At 43.4% G+C, this 27123-nt stretch overlaps 1 protein-coding gene and 1 long non-coding RNA gene across 3 annotated transcripts in view; both read right to left on the bottom strand.

Moving 5' to 3' along the window:
- The window catches only part of C7H10orf90 (chromosome 7 C10orf90 homolog), a 65137-nt gene extending 56988 nt beyond the window's left edge, over positions 1-8149 (bottom strand). The window contains exon 1 of one of the 2 annotated variants that reach the window (XM_013185845.3): positions 7484-8149. In XM_013185845.3, coding sequence (XP_013041299.3) covers positions 7484-7649 — 166 coding nt within the window. In that variant the 5' untranslated portion in view covers positions 7650-8149. The remainder of the gene's footprint in view (positions 1-7483) is intronic. The other variant, XM_013185843.3, reaches the window with a different exon arrangement.
- Positions 8150-9794: 1645 nt separating this feature from the next.
- On the bottom strand, positions 9795-26854 carry LOC136791230 (uncharacterized). The gene is made up of 3 exons (XR_010832747.1): positions 26771-26854; positions 19510-19575; positions 9795-9932 (listed from the first exon to the last, which is right to left on the bottom strand). It is a non-coding gene; the product is annotated as an uncharacterized lncRNA (long non-coding RNA).
- Positions 26855-27123: the final 269 nt, after the last annotated feature.

Genomic DNA, 27123 nt, shown 5'->3' with positions numbered 1-27123 from the left:
CACATTTCAGAACTGACCCACTCTCTTTGTACCACCAATGTTCGTAACTCATCAAAAATGGTTTTGAAAGGATGCAAAAAAATATAAAGTATCTGTAAGCTGGGTTCCTTACCTATTAGACAGGCTCCTAGAAATTGTCAGTACCTGTGGCCAGGTTCACTTGGGCACTGGAGGATGCAAGCCCAAGGCTCACGTTCATCCCCATTAATATTTTTAGTTCAAAATTAAAGAACAGTAAAACAAGCTAAGCTGTAGAAGAAAATATATATTAGCATTTAGATTAACAGTTGTTATCTCCATTTCTCATCACCAGACAACAGTGAAATACATGGTGATGATTTAAGAATTTTTCAGAAAGGTTAAGGACTCCTTGAATTCAAAGGGTTGAGAAACACTGGCCTACAAGATAAATGGCACTGGCCCCAACACGTGCTCCATATCCTCAATACATCTGGACTCTGGCTGGAATTAAAATTCATATTGCAGTAGCAATTAAAAGACAGAACTAGGTCATGAGCTGTTGTTCTAGGCACTATGCAGGCAAAGAAAGAAAAAAAAAAAAAAAGAAAAAAAGGAAGGAAGCAGCGTTTGCCCTAAAAATTTCAGCATTAAGAAATTCAAAAATACGAGATAACGAAAAGGGAAGAACATGACAGGGAAATAAGTTTGGGTGTTTTAGCGATGTCCTGCTGTGCACTGAACTTTTCACCAAGCCAAGGCTGTTACCGCCGGGCAGTTTTCAATGTGCGTTACAACAATTTAATCCCAAGGGAAGGAGAGGGAGGGAGGGAGCCTGCGGATGCCCAGCTCCCAGCGGTGTGCCGGGCACTGCCTTGACATGGCACGCGCGGGTGGGCGCTGCACGTGTGATGGATGCACCTCTGTACACCTACGTGCAGCATTGTTTGCAAGACTCAGCGCCGTGGCTGGCAGATTTTTATAAAAGAAACCATAGCAACCCTCCTAAATCTGAAGCAGCAGTTAACAATTTGCTGTGTCCATTCTGGTAGGCAGCTTTTTCTTTCCTCCCATTAAGTTCTGTATCTCCCCCCAACTATTGCATTCTGTATTGAAAGGATTGTAGAGGGGAGATATCCACAGTGCCCTCAACGGTGCATCATACCCAGCGTGAGTACGCTGTATCCAATTCAACAAGCACACCCAACTCTTGATACAGGAAACAAACATGAAATCTCCTTGCTTTAAGACCTTTTTTCTTTAAATTGTGCTTAGACATGTTGTGCTGTTTTTGCAGCACTGAACCTCGCTGCAGACTGACTTTCAGGTGGTTTTGCAGTACTGCACAGTGTTATTAATGAAGGTGACTGCCCGCCTTCATTTTAATGGGTCTCTCATTTTCATTCACTCAGTCACATGAGGAGAAGGACAGCTGAACCACATTTTAGCAAAGCAAGAGCCAGCCACATAGTTGTTGATTAAACCTTGCCTTCAGAACAATTCAGCCTGAAAAGTGATCCATTAACAAAACCTGACAACATGGGAAAAAAAAGTATTCTCCTTCTGAGAACTTTGCCTGCTAAAGCCTGATATTAATGGGGAAAAAAATCCCAAATGGCATTTTAAACTCATTGCCAAACTAGCCCTAGCTACACAAAAGAGCTATGGGCAGGATTTACATGTACGACTGTCTGACAGCTGTGAATGCATTTGTTCCACCTACCTGGCTGAAGCGCTGCATGGAAGGAGCTCTGCATCGGTGCTGTGCTGGCTCAGGACACCTCTCCTTATCTCCGAGCCTAGGTCTGATAAAGCCTGACACCGCTCCGGTATTACACATCCTCGGGGTGTTTCTATCAGCCTCAGCCGGGTAGGACTCACCAGATTCCCTTTCCTTCAAAAAGATTCATTCACAGCCACGCAAATCAGGAAACGTTTTTACACGTGTACAGGCTTACACTACAGATACAAGGGAAAATCTGCCTATATTCTCTTGATCCAATTCTTCATCTTCCAAAAGGCTACCAAAATAACTGGCAATATTTTGTCACTGTTTATTACACGTGTTCTGCTCCATTACCTCCTCTGTCTCTTACAAAGAATACACTGACAATCTGATCATTAAGAAAGGGTTAAATACCAGCAACAAAGACATATTTTTAATTGTTTGTGATACATCCCTACACAGGACCTTAATTATTAATGATAAAGCACCATCTACAAGGCAGGATTCAACACTTAGTGGGAGGCTGTGCATCCTTTGCAGGGAGCAGAAGAAAGTTCATGCATGTTCAGAAGTGGTAGTGGCTAACAGCATTTGTGCAGGACTTTTCCAGCTGCTCCTGGTGGACTCTCAGGTGCCAGACATGCCAGAAGAGAAGATCATAACCATAACTTCACAACAAGAACAAAGCTCGCAGAAATGTGCTGCCGAGAGATGTGAAAACACCAAAAAAACGAAAAGTGGTTGCTACAGAAAAACACCACAGTATTAGTCAGAGTAATTCACACAGATCTCTTGACTTTGACAGCAATCAAAAAGATGTTTTAAGATTCACCCACAACTGAAATGAAAATCTTGCCAGTAATAGATTAACTCTTTTATAAACTCAGGAAGCAATTAAAGACTTGGTTGAAAGATAACGCATTTCTCACTGGGGCCACTGATGCCTCAAACCATGGAAACAGCAGACACTTTCCAGCAGTTGTTCATTACTGTAACGGTTAGGGGGAGACTCCTGTGCCTAATAATAATCCTCATGTAGCTTTTCTGAACATAAGCAAATCATACCAAAAATCCAATAGTTTAACCTTCATAAGCACACCATCCCATCGTTTACTGCTCATGACGCCAGAGATCATGTTGAAGACGCCACTGTCAACTAATGAATGAAAACGAACACACTCTTCCAGCTGGTCACACTCACAGCACAATGCAGCAACGTGTACTATAGGCTATAGTTAGTACGTCTTCTGAAGGCTGTGAAATAAAGTTTTCAACCAATGTCTTTTACTCATCTGTTATAGCGAATCCAGACCTGGAGGAGATGCTTTGTTTGTCAGCTGCAGCTACGTGACAAGGCTGTGGTGTGGCCCTCGATGCACTTTACAGCTTAGTTTTCTTCAAGTGCTGTTGTGTCCTGCCTGATGGCAATTACTTTCAACCATTAGGTGACCTTTCTGTAGTTGTCATTTAAATCCATAAAGGCTGACATCCAGGGTCAGAGCACCCCTTCCTGTAGCTCTGAACGATTTCATCATCTGCAGTAATCCAGGAAAGACTTGGGGGCTCTCTTCCCTTGCATCCTGCCTGCTCTTCTGCTTAAGAAATCAAATCTTCCTCGGACATCACTAGATGTCACAATTGGGTGCACACACAACAACAACTCCTCAGGAGCCTGGCTAATTCCTTAGCAGATTAGCCCACTGGGAGGAAGAAAGAAACTTTCCCCCAGAACTATGCAATTCAAAACTTGAGGATGAATCTTTCACCTCATTAATCTTACAGGACATGGGAAGTGAGACTGACATGTTACACCACCACACACGACCATGATGAATGCACGTTACACATCACTGATTGCAATCTGAGACAGGTTTGGGCTGGGGACCACACACACGGGCTTGGTCGTGATTGTCCCCTGCCCACCTCTCCCTCTCTGGAGAGACAGAGACAAAAATGTCATACGAAGCAAGAGCGATGTTGTATGAAAGACGAACAGCCTCGAAACATGCCCTGGGGGATATCAGCCCGGGGTTGGGCTGGATCACTTACCAGAGTGAGTGCTGCTGCTCCTCCAGTTCTGCTTCAGCCACAGAGCTGGATTACAGCAAAGGAACACATGGAGGACAAGCAAATGCCTTTATTTTTAGAAGTGTGTATGCGCTGCAGTTTTATCTGTGCTGTTGCCCCGTTTAATATGTACAGTCATACCAGCTCAGCTTTTCCACTCAGAAGCTACCAGTCAGCTTTAAACACATAATTAGGGCAGTTGTGTTGGTTTGGTCTCTTGATAAGTATAAAGACCAAACTGGATCATCCGCAGTGGTTCATGGCTCCCTTCCACTGGGGACACTCGGTGACACCGGTGGCACCGCTGTCCCCACGGTCCTACAAGCAACAAACCTGGAGGCCCCACCACAAGGAAATGCTGAACCACGGGGCACATCTCCGGCTCCACAGCCAGTGACCGCATCATGCCACATCAGGTGAGGTTTGTTACAGGGCTCTGACCTGAGGGACCGGTAAAATAAGTGGTTCCACCAAAATAAGTGGTTCCACCAAAATAAGTGGTTCCACCAGTGCTCATCTTTCCCACGGCCACGCTCCCAGGGTTGCTCAATCTGCGCATTGTGTGGGCTGCACGCTGGCTTTTCCAGTCTTTCTGCTTCCTCTGCCAGCTGCAAAACAACAGCTAGGAGATTTCCTCTACCTGTACGTTAAAACTTTTGTGTACTGTTTGGGCTTAGAACTGGAGGAATCGCAGCAGTGCCTGCAGCTGGGGAGAACGGCCACAGTGTGCTGCCTTTGTGCCCCCACCCCCAAAGAGCAGCGGCGTATGTCTGACACGGAGGAGGGAACGCTGCCAAATCACGGAGAACCTGTTTGTACCTGTACCTGCAGCATGCAGACCCACAGCTCGGCTCTACAGAGCTTCTAACCGGGGGAAATAACAGAGGTTACGCGTCCCCCTGCCCTCTGTCCTGGGTGGGAAGCAAGGAGACGCGGGTAACCTCTGCTGAAAGAAGGCGTGAGAATGACCTGTCAGTGGTAACGGAAAATGCCTCTTACTGTACACAGCTTGTATGCACAAAGGACAAAAGCAGGCTGTCCCAAATCACCACGCACATGATTACTGGTACCAAATGAGCCAAGCCATCCTAGAACACTTTTTTTTTTTTTTTTTTGACCAGATCTAGAAAAAAATATACTCAGAACTGTGGTTATGAAGTCCAAGTTAATGTGCAACCAAAGCAGGTAGGGTACTCCGAGGGTTACAAATTGCATTGCTCCTGCCACAGAACATGGACAGGGCCCGAAAGGGACTTACCTGGAGAGACATAGTGCTCCTGCTGGGACCCTGCATGGAGTAAGGAAAATGAAATGCTGCAGCTAAGGGTCACTCCGGGCCTTCCCTGGCAGCAGCTGCCAGCCAGTCTGCCCTTCCAGCCTCTTGGCACTGGTCATTTTATCGCCTCCAGCCCTCCACTGCCCGTAACGGCCACGGAGCTTAAGCATCCGACTGCTTCTCTGTGACATCCCTGTGCAAATCGGTGACTGATATCTCAGCACAGCCAAAAAAAAAGCCAAGAGATACTTAATACCAACTTCGCTTCAGCACAAGTTCTGCATGTCATCCAGAACCATCATCTATTATGCTTTTATTTCATCTGTACTTTGATCCATTTGGGGAGCATACAAGAGAATATTTGCATAGAATAAGCATCTTACACAGCAACAGCCACAATGTTTGGAGGGTGATTTTCATATCCACGGTTGGCATCCAGCACAAACACAGGCTGATGGCTCACAGAGTCATAGCTCATGACTATTTATACTTCTCAACCCCATTGCACTGAAAGCTTCTAAGTAATTAGTTTTCCCTCATTAATAGATGCACTGCCTGGGGAAGGGCACACAGGCGCTCCCCAGCCCTATCCTGGATTGCAGGGCAGCACTACACAGCCTTGGGGTGGAAAGCACGGAAGTGCCATGCTGGGCCGAGCACAAGGGAACACGACCACAAGGTTTATGCAAATGCATAATGCAAAGTCAGAGACTGTAACGGCAAAAAAAAATAACAATATTCACAGGACATTACCACAAAATCCACACTCCTTTATAGCAGAAAGGTGAACAATGTTCATCAACATCACTTTTATGGAGACCCATATGTACTTTATGAGATATCAGGTGTCACAGAGACTTTATGCTGAAGTTGTATACCAACCTAAACGAAGCAAAGTTCACGTACCTCATGGATCACAAAATAATCTACAAACACAGTTACCAAGGTGAGTAGTGCTATTCCACCGCAAGCACATCTCTAATAAAACACGTAGGGTTTGTACCATCTTACTGACACATCTGATGCATTATTCCATTTTTCTCTTTTACACTTTTAGAAGCAAAAGAGACATTTGGCAAAGGATAATTTAGTATTATCACTTTAATGCATTCAAACACCACTAAAAACTGTGTTGCTAAAATTGCATTACAGAACATCCAGGTAAGACAGACGTTGTTATCTCCTGGAAAAATATGGGCCTCATGCTACCGCACCTACTGATGTGAGTCTGTTGAAACCAATAGGATTACCTACGTGAATAAGGATTACTCCCATGATTAAGGAGTGCAGGATTACATCCATTGTTTGCACTTCTCCTGTTACTTACATATCCCTATTTTCACCTCTTTTTTCTTCTTTCCTTTTTTGTTTAAAACATAGGGCATTTAATTACTGTCAGCACTAGATATCACTATGCTGTACTTTTATCCCTTCAAAACGTGGCTGTCTTTTGGATGTCAAATAAAATGCTTTTATGATCAAAACAAAGAAAATAAAGTAGAAGCGGCAGAATCTGGACTATCTAATTAAAAGCAAACAAATAAAAATAGGAAGAGCTTATTATCCACAATCAAAACTTATTTATGATTCATTTCATATTCATGCTCCTGTTCACAGCCTCTCCTCTTGGGAGCTGATTATTTATATCAATTTTTTAACTGTGCCAAGTAGTGAGTTACCTGAGAGCTCGCAGGAAATGCTGATGGTATCGCTACCAGAAAACAACAAAAAACTGGCAAACAATTGAGACAAACATTACAGGTAGATAGACAGATAATGAATAGTAGAGCAAAAAGTGCTGGTGTTATAATGAAGGATTAAGTCTACTCTTACCTCAACAATGCCATATGATTTATATGCAAAATATAACTCCTTTATATCCTTAGAAAAAGGGGGTAAGTTACTAATGCTTTTCAACTACTTTATGATACAACAGAATAGTTAGTGCATTGTAAGAATGGCAGGAAAGTCCCAGTTTCTGTTCCCAAACCAATCAGAAATGCATTTAGCTGGAAAAAAAAAGAGCAGCCATACAAGTTACACTTACAGAAGGGAACCAAAATTCTTACGAAGAGTAACAAACATGCTTTCAGATTTTCCAGCCTGACAGTGAATTATATTAGCCTCAGTTTTGGTTGCAAGTAATCAAATTTGGATCATAAATATATTTTGTTTTAGTAGTGTGCTACAGGGATTTGAAAATTTAAATAGTACAAGTAAATTTAAGGAGGCTTGACTGTAACTTCAGTGTCAGTTCTGTAGACACTTGTTTACGTATTTCCTGGAGTTAAAAATGAAGATTCTGCATGCCTTCCTAGGCTCCTTTAAGTCACTTAAGGCAAAAAGTATGCATGCAGTTTTTAGGCAACCTGGCAAAACATGACACGTTAAAGCTACCGTAACCTGGAAAGAGTTTACGACAGCTTGAGAAAACGTCAAAAGTTGCCCAAACTTACCGAGGCACCCGGCTCTCTTCCACGAACAGTAGTTTATGGTCAAGTGCAACTGAGTTACAAAGGACTGCGCTTCCTGGGTCCATTTTGCACGAGGCTTAACCTTGAAGTCCAGCCGGCCGTGGCGGGCGCAGGGCAGGCAGAGGGTTTTGCTCCCTCCAGAAGGCATTTGGGTGCCGGGATGGCGATGGGGCGGCCGCCACTTGTTGCGGTGGTGACAGGGACAGCCAGGAGCTGCCTGCTCGGGCTGCGCGCCATGAATTATTCATGCCTCCACCTCCCCACATTAGCATGCCGCTCAGGCAGCACAAATGAAGGAATTCATTTTGTCCTTTGTCTTCGGGAAAAGCTTGCTGGATTAACGAGGGTTATCTGTGATGATAAAACCTGGGCCCGCTGATTTATTTAGTCTGATTGGTGGGAATTTGTGTCCCTAAACGCAGGTTTTACGGCCCGAATATAAATCCTGTTCTGCATTCCAAACCTCAGGCAGGCAGGCACGGGTCGGTTCAGCTACAGCAACAATATCTCGCTGCAGCACATGAATGTTTCATTTCCTTGACTTAAATATTGGAGCCGGCTTCTTTGTTTCTGAGTGCTTCTCGAGCAAAGTTAAGAGGAGATCTCCAAGTATGCCGCTCGCACGTGGTTTTGCACATATTTTGGTAATGACCTCTTGGACTGCTAAATAGCTAACACCTGGCTTTCAAAACGTTCTCGTTCTAAAAACAGGATACAGGAAAAAACTGCAATGAAAAATCTACTTAAAAAAAAAAAAAAACACTCATACCTGGCAGTATCATTTTTAAAAGGGAGTTTGAAGGTGATATTTTTCAATGTGACGTTTAAATTATTATGTACAGTTTTGTAAATAATCAGCAGTAGGGCCATTATATTCCTCAATGTCAGCCATCTCGAAATCTATAATAATTGAAAATAATGACAAATAACAATAATTCTGATCATTTGATGACAAAACTAATAATTGAAGACAATGAAGGATTTTTTAAAGCAATTACCTATGAAGGTATATAATGCATTAATGGAATATATAAAAGCATATTTTAGCATTTCATCAGGAATACCGTATTAGTTTTTTTAATCCATATTCCAAATAGGATGCTGGCAAGTAATAGAGCATAGAAAATAGCCACAGAAATTATTTGGAGTTACTTAGGAAAAAGGACTTAAAAATAAGCGATTCAAGCTGGTTTCCTGTTAAAAAGAATATTGAGAGTTAACTCGAGTATAGTGTACGAGGGTTTTACAAGCAGCAACTACTTGTAGCAGAAGTACTTCAGAGGTACATACTTCTAATGGAGAAGGAGATTACTCACTAGAAAAACCCACTGAGAGCATTAGTGACCTCTACATTTCCTAGATACCTTTCCAGAAGATATGCTTTCGTCAAACAAGTAATACAAAGTTATTAGACTCAAAGCAGGCGTAGATTTGAAATGTAGAGAAGATAAGAACAAATTCCTTAAAATCCTTTTAGCTCTGTATTGTGTTCAAGTAGTTTACTGAAGTCTACAGTGCCTGTCTTCCTGTCAGCTGAGTACAGTGATTTCGGTAATCTTTAAATCAAAGAGTTTCGCCCTTGATTTCAAGATTCATCCAGAGAACCATTACATTGTAATGGTAATTAGACTGATAAACATTTCATGGCAGACTTCATAATGTTTGCCGCTGGGCCTTTCTAGAATAACCCAGGTGCACACATTTTCCTCTCACCATTTTCTCACCATGCTGGTTAAGACAGGAAAGAAAAACAACTTAGTGTACAAGACTATGAAATCATTATATTTTGCCTGAGATCTTATAAGTGGAGTGTATTTCTGCTTCTGACATTCTTATTCTAGACTGTTCGGGTTGAGAAAAGCACAACTTTATTCAGTCTCTGATGCAGATGGGATTGAATGACAAAGGGTCACCGGTGTAAAACTGCAGCAAGGACAGAAGAGCTTATGGTAATCTGCTAGATTTTGACACAAACTAGAATCTGTTGTTTCTTCCAGCTTGTAGGTATGGGAGGGTTTCAAGGTAGTGGATGCAGAGATCGCTGCTGAGGTCACGTCTTCCCATAGTGGGATTTTTAACAATGGCCAGAAAATATGTTTTTCCCTGAAATAACACTACTTCTTCACCTGCATTGTGCTTAAAACATCCTTTAGGATATGTGCAACATGAAAGGAAAGGTTGGGCAGAAAAGGAGAAGATAGCCAGACAGATACTGGCCAGCTCGGTCCTTTGAAACATTTCCCTGCTGGATGTACCAACACCGAATTTGATCTTCATTCTGTATATATAATGATATCTCTGGCTGCAGCTGTGAAGGGGGATTATGCAGGTCGATATCAGCAGAACAGCTTCAGCAATGAAGTTGGCATGTCCAGCGCCTTCTCTAGAGGTCTCCAGGTAGATGGTGAGCAGGAACGAGTGCAATCAAGAGCTACAGAGGAGGAAAAGGAAATGGCTGTCTATTGATGCTACCTGCATTTTGCCTGAAAAAAATTGATTGACACAGTTGTAGCTCAGACTACCTATTCAGCCAATGTCACGTATGCAAGTCAGTGACAAATTGTGGTTGACTGTGCTTGAAAGCTACAGAAATGTTGAGTAGCATGAGCAGGAAGATGGGGTTCCTATCCATTGCCATCAAAATATCATCTTTTAGTGCTGTTGACAGTTTAATAGCTACTTCTGTACATTGGAGAGCATTGTGAAGTACTGCTAGTATATTATTAACCTAGGCTGGAACTTTCCTGCAAATGCAGAGCAAAAAAAAAAACACCACACATATGGAGCTTCTGAAATATTTTAAGATTAAAGGTGTGCTATTCACAACATGAATATTCTCTCTCTAATTGCATTTGATGAGGACCCAATAACACTTTAACCCCCAATTATACTACTGCAATTTTTTCAGATCAAATTGATTCCACTCCATTTTAAACATCCAGATGACGGCGTTCAGTTCAAGTTCAAACCAAGCATTTTCAATTCCATTTGCTCCCTCTAGGCATTTGAGATGAGATGTGGCTATGAGGGAGCTACGCAACCTCTCCCTGACCAGCGAGGTACAGCACACAGAGCTCCAGCGAGGGCTAGCAGAGCCACATCCCTGCAGTAAATATTCACTGCTCATAACAAAAACGTCTTTGGGCAAAGTTGCATCCACGTACGTAATTACTTGAAGTCACGCCCGGAATATACTAAGTTGGATCATACTTCTGAAACAGTTTGCATGGCCCCAATCTGTCACAGCTCAAAGCAGACGTGTATAATATCACACAGATTAAGCGTATTGGGTAGCTGAGGAGGGACAGGGTGGCTGCGTGGCTAAGGAAAAGATTTGGGATTCAGGAGATTGGAGTGTGACTGCCTATTGATACCTTTAAATTAGCTATCACTGTAGTATCTGGTTTCTGTCAAGGTACTGCAGAAAATCAGTGAGATGCATCTGGGAGGTTAGCGAATCGATCCTCCGCTCTGCCCACGGGCAGACCCCTCCTTGCTGGCTGTCTCTCAGCATGTCACCACACTTACTTGGCTTTTTTTGTTGGTTTTTCAGGCACCACCAGGAGGCCGTGGGTTCCCTGCCAAGAGGCGCGTCCACCGCTGCCACCTAACCATGGTGGCGCCTCTCCAAGGTGGCCACGCAGGCTTCGGGATGGGACAGCGAGCGGTGGCTCTTCTGGCACCTGGTGCCAGGAGGGGAAATGCTCCAGGACAGCCGAGGACAACAGCATCAACCAGCCCCAGAGAGCCGTGGTAATGGGGTGGCAGGCTTGCCAAAGCGAGGGTTATGCATTCTGCTGCGACATTATTCCCCATCTGTTTTTCTTTTTTTTTTTTGAAGTACCAGAAAAACAAAGCATTACAAAAATGTCAAGCTGTGAAAAGAAAAGTCGAAAGCCAGAAAATTCAAAGTTAATGCTGATCCTTTAACTCAAGTCATTAACTCGGAGACATGCCTGAAGTCTGGGGCAGGAGCCTCAGCTGAACTCTCGCCGGTTTGTGTAACCAGCGAGCCGTCCGCACGTGGGAGGGGGCACAGACCCACACCGAGTACGGACACAGGGAATAGGGAAAAAGAGGGGCAATCAAGAGACAGATTTCCTGATAAATTGGGTAGGGAAAGGCAGAGGAGAGAAGAGATAAGCTCATCCCAGAGACTGGCAGAAAAGGCAAGATTAAGGACACTGAAAAATGAAAAACCCAAGAGAGAAGACGTGAGTAAAAAGGCAACCAGGGAAAGAAAGAGGTTCAGACAGGAGAGATGGGGAATAATTGTGTGTGTGTGGCGGGGGGGTGAGGGGGAGGGAACAAAGAGTGAGAGGACAGACATTTGGATAGGGCTCTGGTATCAATTTGGTGCAAAGATGGGGACAGGAGTGAAAACGGAAGGAGGACAATGATCTCTCTGAGGGGAGAAAACGTAATTAGGAGAGTGAGAGACTGAAAAAGAAAAATCAAGAGCAAAAGAGCTCAGATTTGGTGGCAGTATATAGAATAGTCTGGGCATATTAGGTTTTTTCCTCTCTGGCAGCCAGCATGGAACAGGACTCAGGTCTTCATGCCCCTCTGCCCAGGATGTTTGCATGCTGCTCCCCATAGCCGAGTCCCATCCTTAAGGACCACCCCCATCAGCTATCAGCTCGGGTGGAAGGGTTTTGTAAGGCAGATCTAAAGACTCACATGGCAGATATGATCCTCTGTGCTGGGATTCCTGAATTGCTGCTTATTATTTCAGGAATTCAAATTACATACACGAAATAGAGACTAAAAGAATCATTAAAGTTGCAAATGAGACACCCTAAAATAAGGAAATTCTAAAAAAAAAAAAAAACTGAGGAGAGAATGTTTTTGTAAACCCTGTGATACTTGCACATATATATATATTGCTCTTCTGTTCCAGATCTTAGAGCATTTTGGCTCTTTCAAAAGACGCACAGTTGGATGCTTACATTTAATTAAATAGTTTTTAAGATAATGACTACAGTACTTCAACATAATTCACAATTAAAAGCAATCAAACCCAAAATTCAAAATTGCTCTTATTCAAATACCTTTTTTTCTAGCACTAGCAATAACCTATATAGTCTTCAATGAAATGGGAGTCATAAAGCTGTATTCCAGAGTTTACAGTTGTAATAAGCGTGGATTTATGGGCAATAAGCAAGTATCTATGTGTACCTTCTTGTGCCTCTCATTTAGTAGGTTAAAGCTAAGACATCCCAAAAAATGTCTTTAATTAGTTTAAGCACTTAATTTAACAAAACAAGCATTTTAAACAAATACAAACTATTATTCTCCAGCCACCATGTACATGAAACAACCATTATTTTTGCAAGATTAATTGAGTCACAGGTGAGCTTATAACAACCTAATTAAAGCATAATTTAAACCTAAGAGCAAGGCTATTTTTGTGTCAGCACTGAATCAAGGGGAAAAAAAATATTATCTGTTAATAAATCCTATAGTACTCTCTTTGTATACTTCTTTTATGTTTGCAATACATATGAAGACACTTTGGAAATCACATCCTCATAAGCAAGTTCCTTTGCTTATAAACACACGCAATAAAATTACTTGTGTAATTTTTCCCTTGAATAAACAAGAACATATTTTCTGCTCCATCATGTAATCCATGCATTAGGGAAGACCAACGCAATGATGAGAAAATAATTGAAGTTAGAAAGTCAGAAAAAAATACTGATAACTGGACTGAAGGGATAGTTTGCTGGCTCAAAACTCAGATGTATTACATCAAGTGACTAAATATTTGCATGGAGTGTTATTAACTTTTTTTTTTTTTTTTTTTTTTTTTTGCTATAGTAGAACACGTCATTGCAAGATACTGAAAATATTCAACTACACTAAAACCAGTGGGAAACAACGAGACCCAGCTTTTTGCTCAGTCCAGGTCATAGCCTTCTCGGCTGCAGTCCAGCCTTGGCTCTCTCACAAGCCCACTTCATCAGGGGCAGGCTCAGAGTGGTTTCCAGAGGTGACCGGGGGTTCAGCACACACGTTAGCGAACCCAGCTGTGGAATTCCCACGGCCTTTTGTAGCCATCCCAAGAGATGGTGAAATTCCTTAATTTACCAAGAGGCAATCTAAAATTGGATTGATGGTAAAGGGAGAGGGACCTGGGGGTGCAATTTTGCTAAATCGACAAGAAAATATGGGGAGGGAACACCCCCTGACAAACACTCATAGAGCAATAATGAGCTGAACTCATTGGACTTCAGCAGTTCTGTAGCACTTGTTCCCAATTTTTTTCCGCATCATTATTCATCAAGCTATGTTTCTAAATTTCATTTGGACACCTTTCAACGAATGCCATTTTTCTTTTATTTTAAGAAAATAAATAGTAATTGGCAACTTGTATTTCACACGGAGTCGAAGATTTTGAAAACTGGCCGAGCACTTTACCGCAGTTAAGTGTTACTCTCCCAAATGTCTGCTATGACGTAGGTGAAATTTTGGCTCTTTTAGAGGCAATGGTAGATCTGTCCATGCCTTTATAGGTGACCATATAATACCCGATTATATAACCTTATTTGCCTCATCATTGAATCGCCCTCCACTCATTACTTACTCATTACTGTGAACTGCGCTGAAGGACAACCTCATGTTCACAGACGCGAGAGAAAGAAGAGGCTTTGTTTGGAGTGAAAAATCCCTTCCTTTTTGCTATTAAAAAAATAATGCAACCTAAGTTCTTCATTATACTTCTCCTTTATTGTAGCAGAGACAATTATGAAGAACTGTCTTTATTGCGCAGCCTGGAACATAGCAATCAGCGGCGCAGAGCAACTCTTCTGCACGGCAGACACAGCCTACCGCTTAATGATTCACTTCATAGGCAATTTGTAAAAAGAGGAAGCATTCACTTTTTTTGACTCGTTTTAGTGTCTTGTAATAAATAGAAAAATAAATCGACATGCCAAATATCTAAACTGACAAAGCGCACGTAATAGCCTCTGTTTCCTTAAATATTTATGTCCCAAATAATTTTTGACATTTAAACATAAGCTATTTGAGTCCTAGTGAACAATCTGGTATTAATTGGGCTCATGGTAGTAAAATAGAAATATATTCAGTAACAGGCTGTGCTATTCATGGGTCCTGATTAGCAGTACAATCGGAGTTGGTTATATCTTCGTCACTGCACCACCAAGAGAAGACTATTGCAATTTTAAGAGTCCTAAAGAATTAAATGAGAATAAACAGAGGGAGATGATGTTATGATCTCCTACACAGATACAAACATTTAATATTGCCTTTGCTTCCCCGAAGCAGTATTAACCAAGTTTATGAAGAGACAGGTCCTACTGCTAGTTCAAATAATTTGATATAAGCTCTGCTGGAGTTAGTCAGTCCCCGCGCATTTTCCTGCACACCGTTTCTAAGGTCTTCCTCAGACAACAGATCTAAGAGTTTTGCCTTTTTATCTGCACTTTGCAAAATGCTTGTATTGGTCTTGATTAACCTCTGTCTTGGACTATTAGAAGCATCTCTCTGACCCTGACAAATCCCCAGCCACCTCGCTTACAGCCATCCTTCTTCACAGATAATTTTTCTGGCTCATTGCTTCAGCCAAATGACTCTTCTGTTCGCAGCCCTCCACTGGCTGCTCTTCCCTATTGCTTCGAACACAAACTATTACGGAGATGTTGATCCCTGCCTCTGCTCCAATACTAATACCAGCTTGGCTGCTGCTGTGTCATACTTCTCAGTTTCGAATTGCATTTCGTGCCATTCCTAACGGACTGAAAGCATTCCCCTCTCAAATCCCAGAGGAGACCTGATGTTCCTCCTTCAAAGCCTCCCTTAAAGGTCACCTCTGCTGCAGCTCCTACAGAGACACAAAACCACAACGGGATAATGGTTAAGGAGCTAATGGCCCAGGACAGCACTTGCGAGCCTCAGCATAACCTTGTGTTTCTCTCGGTTTCTGAGCGCCACCCATGTTTTCCCAGTGAATTCTCTGGCACCATTACCGCCGCTTCAGCTTTCATTAAATGCCCATCCCAATGAGCTGAGACGCCTGGCTGGGACTGCAGCACAGATGGGGCCGTGATTTTCCGTTTGGCAGCCACACCAAAATAAATAGATCATTTCGAACCATATCGATTTAATGTTTTCCTTTCATACTTCCATGCCTCCATTCAGGTCAGGTAGAGCTGATGTCAGCAGAAAAAAAAAAAAAAAAAAGTGGTATATGAGAAGCAGGAGCAAATCTTTAAAATATCACTAAAACCTCTCAGCTGATGGTTAGCAAATTGTCTTCTCCACACAGTTCAGGCAGGACCAGCCCCAGCTGCTCAGGACTAAACCCTGATGAGTCTAGAAACCGCCGAGGACAGCACAGCCTCTGCAGGGAGCCTGTCCCTCAGCTCCACTGCCCTTGCTCATGGTCAGCCAGCAGATCTAGCTCGTGTGCTCCAACACACACACATCCTCAGCCCGAGAGTCTGCACTGACTTCTAACAGAAGTCTAGGGGACAGAAGAGACAGAAAAGAAAGAAAACCCTGTTTGCCCATTACTGCTTTGGAATTGCTTGGATAATGAAATAGCATCAGAGCAGCCTCTTAGTATCACCTGTGCTGCTCGGTTCTCTTATTTTAGTTTAAAAACAGAAATGATAGCTTCTTTTCCAAATAAGATAATGAAAGTTATATGCTACCATGAAGCATCACTGCAAGCCCAGTACCATATTCTGCACTCTCACTTGCTAATTGTCATTTCCTCTTGCTGTACCTCTTCTTTGGGTCTACTTTAGTCAAAAGCTCTTCAAAGCTATTCTGGATGAAATCTCGGCTTCTCTGGGGCTGATGGAAAAGCCTCCCGCTGGCTGCTAGGAGGCACAAAGCCCATATCTTCTTTGCTTTGCCATGTAAATTGCCAAGGCTCCCCAAGGTGTGTAGTTTTTGATTGCTTTGTCATCTGCAGCAACTGTGCCTCATAGTAAAAGAAATTTACAGGCACAGTAACCTGCTCGACCTGAAACAATGAGCAACAAAAAGTAATTTCATTGTGTAGTGTATGGGGTTTCACATTTTCCCTTTGGCCGCAGCATCATTTCCCAATTCATGTAAGTAAATTGATTCCCATGTATAAACTTACAAAGGGCTTTCTTTACTCGTCAGTTCTTTGTTGCCTGGTTTTCTAAGAAATTCATGACCTTTTTAAATGATTCAAGAAGGAAGAGCAACCAGGAGATGACAACAGCTTCTGACTGCCACTATTGCCAGGACTGGCACAGCTTCTGGAGACATCGCATCAATGGCAGGCCTCCGGTAAATTAAAACTTAAACAGGTCAATTAGGTTGGCTGCTACAATTAGGCACCGAGATTCAGGAAAACACAAGACTAATTGAAAGGATAATACAAATACTATTCCCATGTTTAAGTCTGAGGTGGCTGCATTTAATTTTTTTCTCTTATAATAAAAATAGAGCATGGGAAAATACCTTGTGCAAAAGTTAAGGGCAGAGGGATCTGTTGAGATATAACAACAACATAGTTTTCTAAGATTTTACTGCTCTTTTAAAATAATTAAATAGCAGGCAAGGAAGAAAACCACATTTCACAGAAGATCCACAGACTGTCCACTCAGACCAATATTGTAAAGAAATTTTTGGTCTAGAGGTCACCCTCATAGGTGTCTACATTTATAATGTACTTTTTCTTCGGGACAGAGAGTTTGTGCCAGTTTGGCATATGTAAGGGTGACGGACCACATTAATGAAATAATTTAATCACACACCCGAAAAATATTATCTGGGAAAAAAATAGTGCCCCAGCCTTGGAGAGAGGCAGCTGCACACCTGGCTGCAGGAGGGGAGCCTGCCGCATGCTGAGCTCATAAGCTGAAGTGTGATCAGGGCTGTGACACGGAGCAGGATGGTTTACATCTCCCACCGAATCATGAAGGTAGCTGAAAACATATGAATGTTACAAAAGAATCCTTATCACTCTTTAAAGCTTCGTATCAATTTCGATATAGGAACCGTACGTATTTACCATTGTGTGCTCTTGTAACTGTTATTTAATTAAGCGGTTCTCCTCACTGCACTGTTCCAGCTGCTGTTGGTACTGAGCAGGTCCTTCGAAAAGGAGCAGTCATAAACTCCTAGATGGGTTTACTCAGCTGTGGCACTTCTAAGCTGATTTAAGCAGTCTGTCAAAATTGACTGAAATTAATTAATTCACCGGAGAGCTGTGCCTTCTCCGAACTTAAGTAAAAAGTGATGCGAACTAGCAGTGATCAGATACGCTACTTTTTTTTTTTTTCCCCCCAGACAAAGCAATCAAGATTATTTGAATAATGCTGAAGCTTGCGCGCTAATGCAGAGGGGCAGGTCACTGAAGGCAACGAAGGACAGCCTTATTCGTGTCACGCAGGAGCAAATTTCCTCCTGTCCTCAGTGGCAGCTCCCACATTTCAGCGCTCGGCTACACCACGGGGCTCCCTTTGAGAGCCCAAACCGCGCAGTCACCAACCTGGTCCAGGACCACCAGGAGCACCATGAGCGAGGAATAAAGGACAATCGTAGCTGGATTACGTCCACGTCCAAATGTCTGAGATGCTGAAGCGAACAATTGCCTTCTGGTTCTTACCAAAGCTTTTTGGGGGGTTTTAAGTGCTTCACTGATAGCTTGGTACACAATTATAGGTGGATTAGAGAAAGCGTTAATCGGGTATTTTTGCTCTAATCTTCTCTCAATTGTTAATATTAATTAAAGGACTTTTTGCTCTTCATTATACAATAAACATGAACCACTCTTAAAAACGATCATTTTAGCTATTTAGTGCTGCTTTTTTCGGGACTCCCTCTTCCCTCCCCTCCACCCCACCATGAGAAGAGGAGCAGAAAGCAGGGCAGGAGCACGGCACACACTACAGGGAGGTGAGGATGACCCCATCACTGACCTCATCGCATTCAGAGCTGGCCACAACACCTACCCCCTCGAGCTGGTTTCCCCTTAAGGCATTTGTCAAAACGCAAAAAGGCAGCACAAAATCTACAAAGGAATCCAGCCGTTTCAGCCGGAAACTGGGAAGAAGTGAGACACGGGATTATTGTTCCATCTAAATACCAGAAAATGTTTTAGTCTCTCTGATAAAGCACAGATTCCCACCAGGAGTGCTCCTCCAGTCGTGTCAGAGTGGATTTGGCTGTGGGACAGCAGCAGTTGCCCATTCTCATCATAACCTTGAGAGTCTCGTCCCTACAGCCAAGCTTCAGCCTTTTCTGTTGCTTTAAACATGCCCTTGAGATGAATTATGAGGGGGCTGCTTTGGTAGTTTGCTACCTCCTTCCATAAAGCAAACGGGGTACTGACATTATTATGTGCTCAGCCACAAGGAGCAAGAAGGATTCGCCGCCTTTCTCAGGGAAGAACCCACAGCAGGAGCTAGCTTTCAGAAGACATTTCTTCTCAGCTAGTCTGACTTAGGACACAGAAACTAGAAATAAATAAATTAAGGAAAGAATAATAAAGAAAAGCCTGCCATTATTAAGAGCATGCCTGTAGGAAGTTTTCATGAGAGCATGTCCAGGTCAGGTAGAAAATCACAGATTATTCCCACAGGCTGGATTAGCCCTGGTTTAACTCACGAGCCGAAAGAACAACCCTACGTTTCGGAAGCTACAAGGACACAGGTGCTCACGGTAAGGCAGGTAGCTGGTGGAAGAAATGAAAAAGAGTGGAGAAACAGCAAGAAAAGGCAGAAGGGAAGCATCGCCCAGAGATAAAGCTAAGGAAACACTGGGGGTTCTGAACGTTGACTCGAGCAGGAGCAGGGCATGCTGCCTTGTACGGCTCAAGCCCTGCTGCATTCAGGGAAACGGGAGTGCAAATGCTTATAAGAAACAAGCAGGGTCTCATCAGAGAGCCACTCGACTCTACCACCGCTTTCTCTTCCTAATGGCACCAAGCTGTGGGACAGCAAATACTGGCATGGCGCCCTGAACAGAAGGGATGGCGCCGCGATGAGGGGGAGCCGTACCTTTAACCCACGGAGGGCATTTGCTGTGATCGCTTCTCAAACGATAACTCCCTGGTTTCCAATGGCCTGGGTAGGGGAGGAGAAATGAATGCTCATACGGGCTAGAAAATAGCTGGGGTCACCACGTACAAGGAAAAAAAAAGGGGGGGGGCAATAAGATAAAAGCACATGAGAGGAGCAAAAGTTAAAAGGGGACGGCAGAGGTAGCAAAGTGTGCTTTACAATAGTGTAATTTATATTTATATAGTTATATAACTACACAGATGTGCTGCTGGGGGCCAGGGGCAGCCCCCGGGGCTCCAGCTTGGGCCTGAGGCCTCTGGGCCTGGCCCTGGGTGCCGCTGAAAGGAGCCTGGGTCTGTTTCTGCCAATACATATACATATATATAAACTATGTGAAGCAAGGAAAAATATCTGCGGCAAACAGTTTGGATTTTGCTTCCCAAACTGGGGGAGAGGGGAGGAAGGGAGGAAGCACAAGCGCTTCATAGCATATCAGAACAAAACTACTTCTTTTCTCTCCAGTTCCAGTTTATCCATCCCAACTTCTGGTTTTCAGAGAAAAAAGAATATTAATCCAAAAAGTTGCCTTGCTTTAGATTTAGAACACAATCAAAGTTGCTCGCTGGGTATCAAACTGTGTTGACTTCCCCATGTTGGATCACACCCAGCACAAGGCAGCAACAGATCAAAATCTGAACCTTCTCAGCATCGCCTTACAGAGGGGGGGATGCCATTACACAAGTTATGTCAGAGCTGTGATTTACTTTTATCTAGTGCTGTATTTCAAGCTCCTTCTCCTGATAACAGTATCTCAAGGATTCGGACTATTAAAGTTATCTAAAAGTCATAATAGTTTTCTCTGCAGGGAGCACATGACACGCCGCCTTTTTCTTCTCTCTCCTGCCTTTTCCCTCTTTGTTGATACCTCTCCATCCATCTCTGCAGTTTTACGCCAGCTCCACCTCCAATAACCTCATTCTGTACATCTTAATTTTTAAAGGCACCTATCTTTGTCCACTAGGTTGCCTCCGTCTGCAGCATGACCTCATTTCACTGTAGGACTGACATAAAATCATCTACTATTGCCTGTTTACTGTCCGAACACCTGCTGTGTGTTCCCATCTCAGGGAACCTGCATTTTGCTTCCCTTCTTTTATTCCATTCCTCCCCTGCTTTGTACGCTGACACTTCTTTCCTAATTATTTTATTTACGCGTGTACCTTTTCCACACAGTGCTCCCATCTTTTCAGCAGCTCAGTCACAGATTCTCTACTTCAAGTTTCACTTTAAATGTAGGCACAAGAGTTTTGAATTTTTGCCCATTCGCGGATGTAAATGAAGTGGCAGGACGTGTTACCCAATTTGTGCACACAGAGGCCTTTTTAATATCACTAATACGAACGAGCCAACCGCTGTGATTTCAGTTAAACGCAGAATTAAATGAGGACATTTTGCCAGTTTGGAAGGACGTCGTGAGAAATCAAAGTATCCAGAACTACCTGTGCTTATGCTTTGCTGGGTGAGGGTCAGCTGAGAAGAAGTCTCCAGGTCCCGTGCTGCACACCGACACCACAGCCTTGCTTTCGGTTGACATCTCCTGGCGCTCCCACAGCGCGGCGTGAGACTGTGCTCTATGGGCCACAACGCAAAGGCTCCTGCGAAGGTCTTTTATCAAGATAACTAAATTTCCCACAAATATGCAGTGAATTAATCCTGCGGCAGGTCCCAAGCCTTCTGTCTCCAGGTGTGCAACCTGACAGCTCAGCAGCGACCGGGAAAACATGCTCTTGCTGCAAGGTTGTGCTGCGGAGCCCCATGTAAAAGCCACTGGGTAACTATGTGCCTGGAATGTAATTTCAGCGCTCAGGCAGGTTGTGTGTTTTCAGCCTTGATTTATCTTCAGGCCACTCCAAATTAATTAGGCCGGGGAGCCCTTTCCTCACCTCTCCATCAGCTGCAGGACAGAGATGCCCAGCGTTACAACCGCTCGCGGTGCTCCTGCTTGGTGAGGGGCAGGACCTGACCCCCTGCCTGCAGCAGCTGCCCTCCTGACTCCGTCAGGACCTCGGGGGCAAGATCCGCATCCCTCCTGCGAAATCCTTTAATCGCAGCTCTCGCATTGATGTGGCTGGTCTCTAGATCACAGTCACCAGCCAGCCCCCAGCTACATCCCATCTCTCCCTGGCAACCCAAAGGGAGCAAGGGACATCACAGTTTCTTCTGTCCTTCTGGCACCTCTTGAGCGGCAGCTGAGCAGTTCAACATTTCCAAAGCAGTTTCCCAGACAAAACTCCTCTCTTGACTGTCCAGGCCCACTTCAGTTTCCTCTACTTTTGTATAGAAGGAGGCTGTCTGGGTCAGCATTGATGTTTTCTCCAGAGGGAAGAAAGCCTACAGCAGATCTTCTGGATTTCCCAGCTTTAAATTCCTTGGAATCATTCTTAGGATTAAAAGATGGAGAGGAAGCTAAACGAGGAGGGAGAAGATCAGGGGATTACCTTGCACCCAAGCACACTGTCTTGATGGTGCGGCCAGCACAGAGCCCCTGAAGAAAGCTCCTTTCTCTCCCTACCTCACTCAGCAGCTCCCATACTGGCCCCATCCATAGGAGAGCAACCAGTAAAGCCTCAGAAGCTACAGAGCAATCTTCCACATGGAGCACGAATGCCTTAATAACCAGCCCAACTAAAGATGAAGAAAACTCACCTCTAAGAAAAAAGAGCAAAACGTTCAATCCCGCTATAGGCAGCGCTCCTGCATTTTGACAAGCTGCTATCACAACTCTCTGCTGCCTCTAATTACACCTCTCCATTAATCACAACAACCGACAGCTGGGCTCTGAAGACTTTTTTTTTTTTTTTTTTTTAAGAAATTATTTCTCACGGGTTAAACACTGGCGGATGGAAGGAAAGAAAATTTAAAAGGAAAAAAAAAAAAAGAGAGGACGCAGCTAAAGTTCAAATGAGATCAGCCCTCACATGTCTGGTAACATGTCTGCACTCTGGGTTATTCTCGAATGTCAAAATAAAGACTGTGAGCCTGAGCTTAATAATTTCCCTGGAGCGCCATTGTCCTGCAGAGATGGTTTGTCTTTCAGTTCTCAGCTGCTGCCGAGGGAGAGGTGAGGGAAGTGAACCACTTTATTTATTGAGTTGGTTGTTGTAACAATTTAAACTGAGCTCAGCGTCACTGGCTGCCGCTTTCAGGTCAGTTCGTGGAATTAGGAAGTTTTCCTCTAGATCTGCATAGCGGAGCCTGCCTGCTTTTATAGCACGGTTTTGTCCTGGCTTCAAATGCATCTTCTGACCTAAGAAAGGATTACTCCATCTTTGATATCACAATTAAAATGGCTCAGGAGGGGGAAAGTAATGATTGATCCTTCCACCATTGTGCTGGTCTGCCGAAAGTGCTGACTTATGCCCGTGAGCAAAAACATTGAATCACGGGGATCAATAAACAGAGCTGTAGTGGTGCAACCGCTGCAGGCTGCACTGTTAGACTTGTGCTGGCAATTACAGAAACTGGGTTGGCTTTACAACTGCTTCAACAAATGCCCCACAACCTTGATTTTTCCTATGCAAAAATGTAACTGTCCTTTGAATTACCCAAATGGTATATTCGTATGCTTCTTTCTGCCTTCCTAGAGCAGAAAATACCTCTGTTGCTTGCTAAATGCTTATAGGTTTGTGTAACGCTCGTTTGTATTTTAAACTAGCAGGTAGTAAGATAGCTGTTCTTACATCTAGCAGGTTGGATGTGCTGTGTAGAGTATTTATAAGTGAATAAATGATTCAACTTTTTGCTTTCTGATGCTGCGGGCAGGCAATTAAATGTGATTTAACTTCATAGTTCAGTAGTTTCAAAGCTTTCAATGTAGATGATAGCAACTACAAAAGATCTGATGAATTATAAAAGAAACCAGGGGATAGAGTATTATAGATCACTATAGATTTTAAGCCTCCAATTGCACTTGAAAGAAATGCTTACAAGAGCAGATATTGTGATCATCTTAGCTGTGACCTAGTAGCAAGGTTTTTCTAACCTAAAGTGTAAAGTCAGGTAGAGGAGGCTTTGTGTTACAGTTTGGGTATGTCATACCTGGGAGAGCGAACACATCCTCAGACTTCTTTATTCTACATTTTTCCAGCTGCAAAATCAGACAAGACAACGATGCTAATAATTGTAAGATGTGTTGATTATAAGGCAAGGCAGAGAGTATTTTCTTCATGCTGAGAACAGATTATCAAGTCAATATTTACATCATTTGGTGCGAGTCAATACCAAATATTTGGGATTTGTATTCCATCGGCAACTATCACTGCCAAATATTTGGTTAAAACATCCCAGCATCCCAAACATTTGGTAAAACCCAGCTCCACTGACTGCAGCTCAGGCTATAATTAGTTAACATTTAAAAAACTCATTTTTAATGTATATTATTTAGACTTAAAAAAACAAAAAAAAAAAAAACAAGCCTGTTATTGCTACATTTTTGACTGAAACTGTTTTCTTAATTTACTACAAATTTGCAAAGCATCCCAGCCTTTACAAAGTTTTTTTTATTATTATTATTTTTTTTTCCCATTTGCTGTTCACCCCATAAACTATATCAGCTCTTCCTCTGTTTAGGAATTTTGTCTGTTGGGTTTAGAATATAAAGATAACTTGAATAAGAGTCCACCAAATCAGAAAGGAAAACCCATTCATCTGATAACCCTCTCCTCCTTTCGTATCTTATTTTATCATCTTCCTTATAACTTTCATTTATTTACCCAAAATAAGCCATCTGGGAAGAATTTAAAACCTACAGTCTGCATAACATAAGCAAGGCAAGAGGCTTTCTATTTACAAAGAACCATTCATTCTCCCTGAACATCATTTCAAAAGTGCCTGCTAAGGTTACGTGACATTTTTCATGAACAGATGTTATTTCTTACCTGTATTTTTCTTGTATTAATGGCTACCTGAACTTTCTAATTTCTGCATGTGCAAATCTCACACACACAGAATTCTGGTGTTTCAAAAGCACTGCCATGGAAGATTTCACCCCCCAAATTTAAGGCGACTGTTGGATATTTTCACCTATGCAGAGCTCGTGGAGATGGCTCCCATTGATTGTTCCCATGACAGGAGATTATGTGGTATTAATAGAGTATTAGTGATATGGCTACATTAAATTCTATTTAAAACCTCTTTCAAATCGCTATTGACTGTGTTGAAATGGGACTATGTAGATATTCTTGTGACAGAAAATATGTATGAATATTGTATTTTCATCAGTGGGAGAATTACCAAACTGATACAGAAACCCCAGGAAATCATTATCATATTTTTCTAAGTGGATTTTCCGTTCTATACAAAGAAGGTAAAAATAGAATAGTTGCTGTATTAACACAAAAAAAAGGCTTCTAAGTAATTATCAGCTATCACCACATGTTGGAATACCATTTAGTTCCATAGTTGTTTCAATCAATACGCTATTTATTTTCAAACAACCATGCACTAAGGATCATTTGGACATATATCCCATAAATACACATTACCTCATTATCGACTCTTTCTATCCACTGCTGCATTATTAACATTTCCCCAAAACAAGCAATCAAGCAGTAAACAGTAGGAGTTTATAGCAGTAAGCAATTGCAATGACTCTTATATAGAAATTCCTCTCAAAAATTATTTTTGTGGGGATGACCGGTAATTTTCAGGATTTCACCATCAGGAGTTATTTTTTTCTGTGACATTTTTTACAGATAGGTAAATTTAACCAGTAAGCCAGTGAAGTGGAAAGAAATACAACATTTGTAATGAGTGGTATCAAGGAGCGTACACGACACAGTTAAATTGTACTGTTTATCGAAGGATCTCAATCACTCGCACATATGTGAGAATACTGAATTTCAGTTCCAAAAAAAGTATTGTTTTAATCCTTTAATTCCAATTTCTACAGTTGCTCAGTAGCCTAGGAAAGAAAGCAACCAGCCAACCAGATCCAAAAAGCAGAATTGTTTCCTCTCTTTGCTTTTGGTAGTGCAGCGCTACGGGCTGTGCTCTGTCGAATACGCAGTGCCATCTTTATGCAACTCATGCAAGGAAATTATCCTCCTACAGTATTGTGGGATGACTGATGGCTTTCTCATAAAAGATGATCTACTCAGGGGCAATATTGAAGGCTGCAGTGGCAAATTGCCAGGAGCTTGAGGGCTGCACCTAATTTGCATGTAAATTTACATCAGTTTTAAAGCCATAAAGGAGTGCAGCGGTACTTGAGCACTTTTTGATAGGTTTAAAAGCATACTGTGTGATCACCAGCAATGAACACCCGAACGTGACCAGCTTTCTTGTCCTCTGCGCTGAGTTCAGGGCCGTGCCTCGCACCCCCTGATCTCGCAGGACCCCCTGGGAGCAGCCTGAGCGAGGGAAACCCTCCTCCCTCCATTGCACTCCCCTCTACGTCTCTGCTCTATTTAGCATTATTTCACTTTCCTATCATTAAAGCTGGGGGCCAAATTCATCTCCTGTAGATCTGTCGACGTCTGTGCCCGGAGAGGTGCAGCGACGGTGGAGGGCAGCTGCTGTGCACGCTTACCCCTTGTGTTTTGGTGCACCTGGGCTCTCCTCTTCCTCCCCCTCCAGGCATGCTAAGCTCCCACCAAGCTCACTGACACACTTGTAATAAAATTACGTGGGCAGAGAGACCATACGAGACTGCTGAATTTGCAAAATACACTCCCACGCGTATAATTTATAGTAGCTAAGAGTATCATGAACATATACACACAGCCCTTAATCCCATGCATGGGCTCACTGTGGCTCTGTGAGAATTAAGCCTGTTTTGCATAAAAACCAGTATGAATTGCAACAAGAGAGACCTAGATATACTGGAGACAGTCCAAAGGAGGGAGACCTCTTAACAACTTGGAGTCCAACAGGGTGCTACCAAGATGGTCAAGGGCCTTGAGCACCTCTCCTCTGAGGAGAGGCTGACAGAGCTGAGACTGATCAGCCTGGAGAAGAGGAGGCTGAGGAGGGATTTTATCAGTGTTCATAACTACCCGAAGGGAGGGCGCTAAGAGGACGGACCCAGGCTCCTTTCAGCGGCACCCAGGGCCAGGCCCAGAGGCCTCGGGCCCAAGCTGGAGCCCCGGGGGCTGCCCCTGGCCCCCAGCAGCACGTCTGTGCTGGGCGGGCGCCGCAGCCCTGGCACAGGCTGCCCAGAGAGGGGCTGGGGGCTCCTCCTGGAGAGCTTCAAACCCACCGGGACCTTTTGGAGGGGAATCGGCTGTAGGTGACCCTGCTGGAGACGGGGTGGCACCAGGTGACCTCCAGACGTCCCTGCCAGCCTCAGGCAGTCTGTGGCGCTGTGAGCGAGCTGGGCGAGCAGGTGGAGAGAGGTGCTGCGTGGAAAAATTACTGAGGGAGGAAAAGGAAAATTGAGAGGGCAGAGGCAGGCTGGTGTGCCAGCTGGTCTGCAGAGGGAATACATAGGAAGTCCAAAGCTTTGGATTTCAGATTTGGATGGAGGAAAAGGGATAATGCAGAAACTTCCTGTCAGCCCCTGGCTGCCTGAGGCCGGAGCAGACACCTGCCCACAGGAGCTGTGGTCAAGGT

Source organism: Anser cygnoides, chromosome 7 (genome assembly GCF_040182565.1).
Source record: "Anser cygnoides isolate HZ-2024a breed goose chromosome 7, Taihu_goose_T2T_genome, whole genome shotgun sequence".
Classification (NCBI taxonomy): domain Eukaryota; kingdom Metazoa; phylum Chordata; class Aves; order Anseriformes; family Anatidae; genus Anser; species Anser cygnoides.
This window is presented reverse-complemented; position numbering and strand designations above follow the sequence as displayed.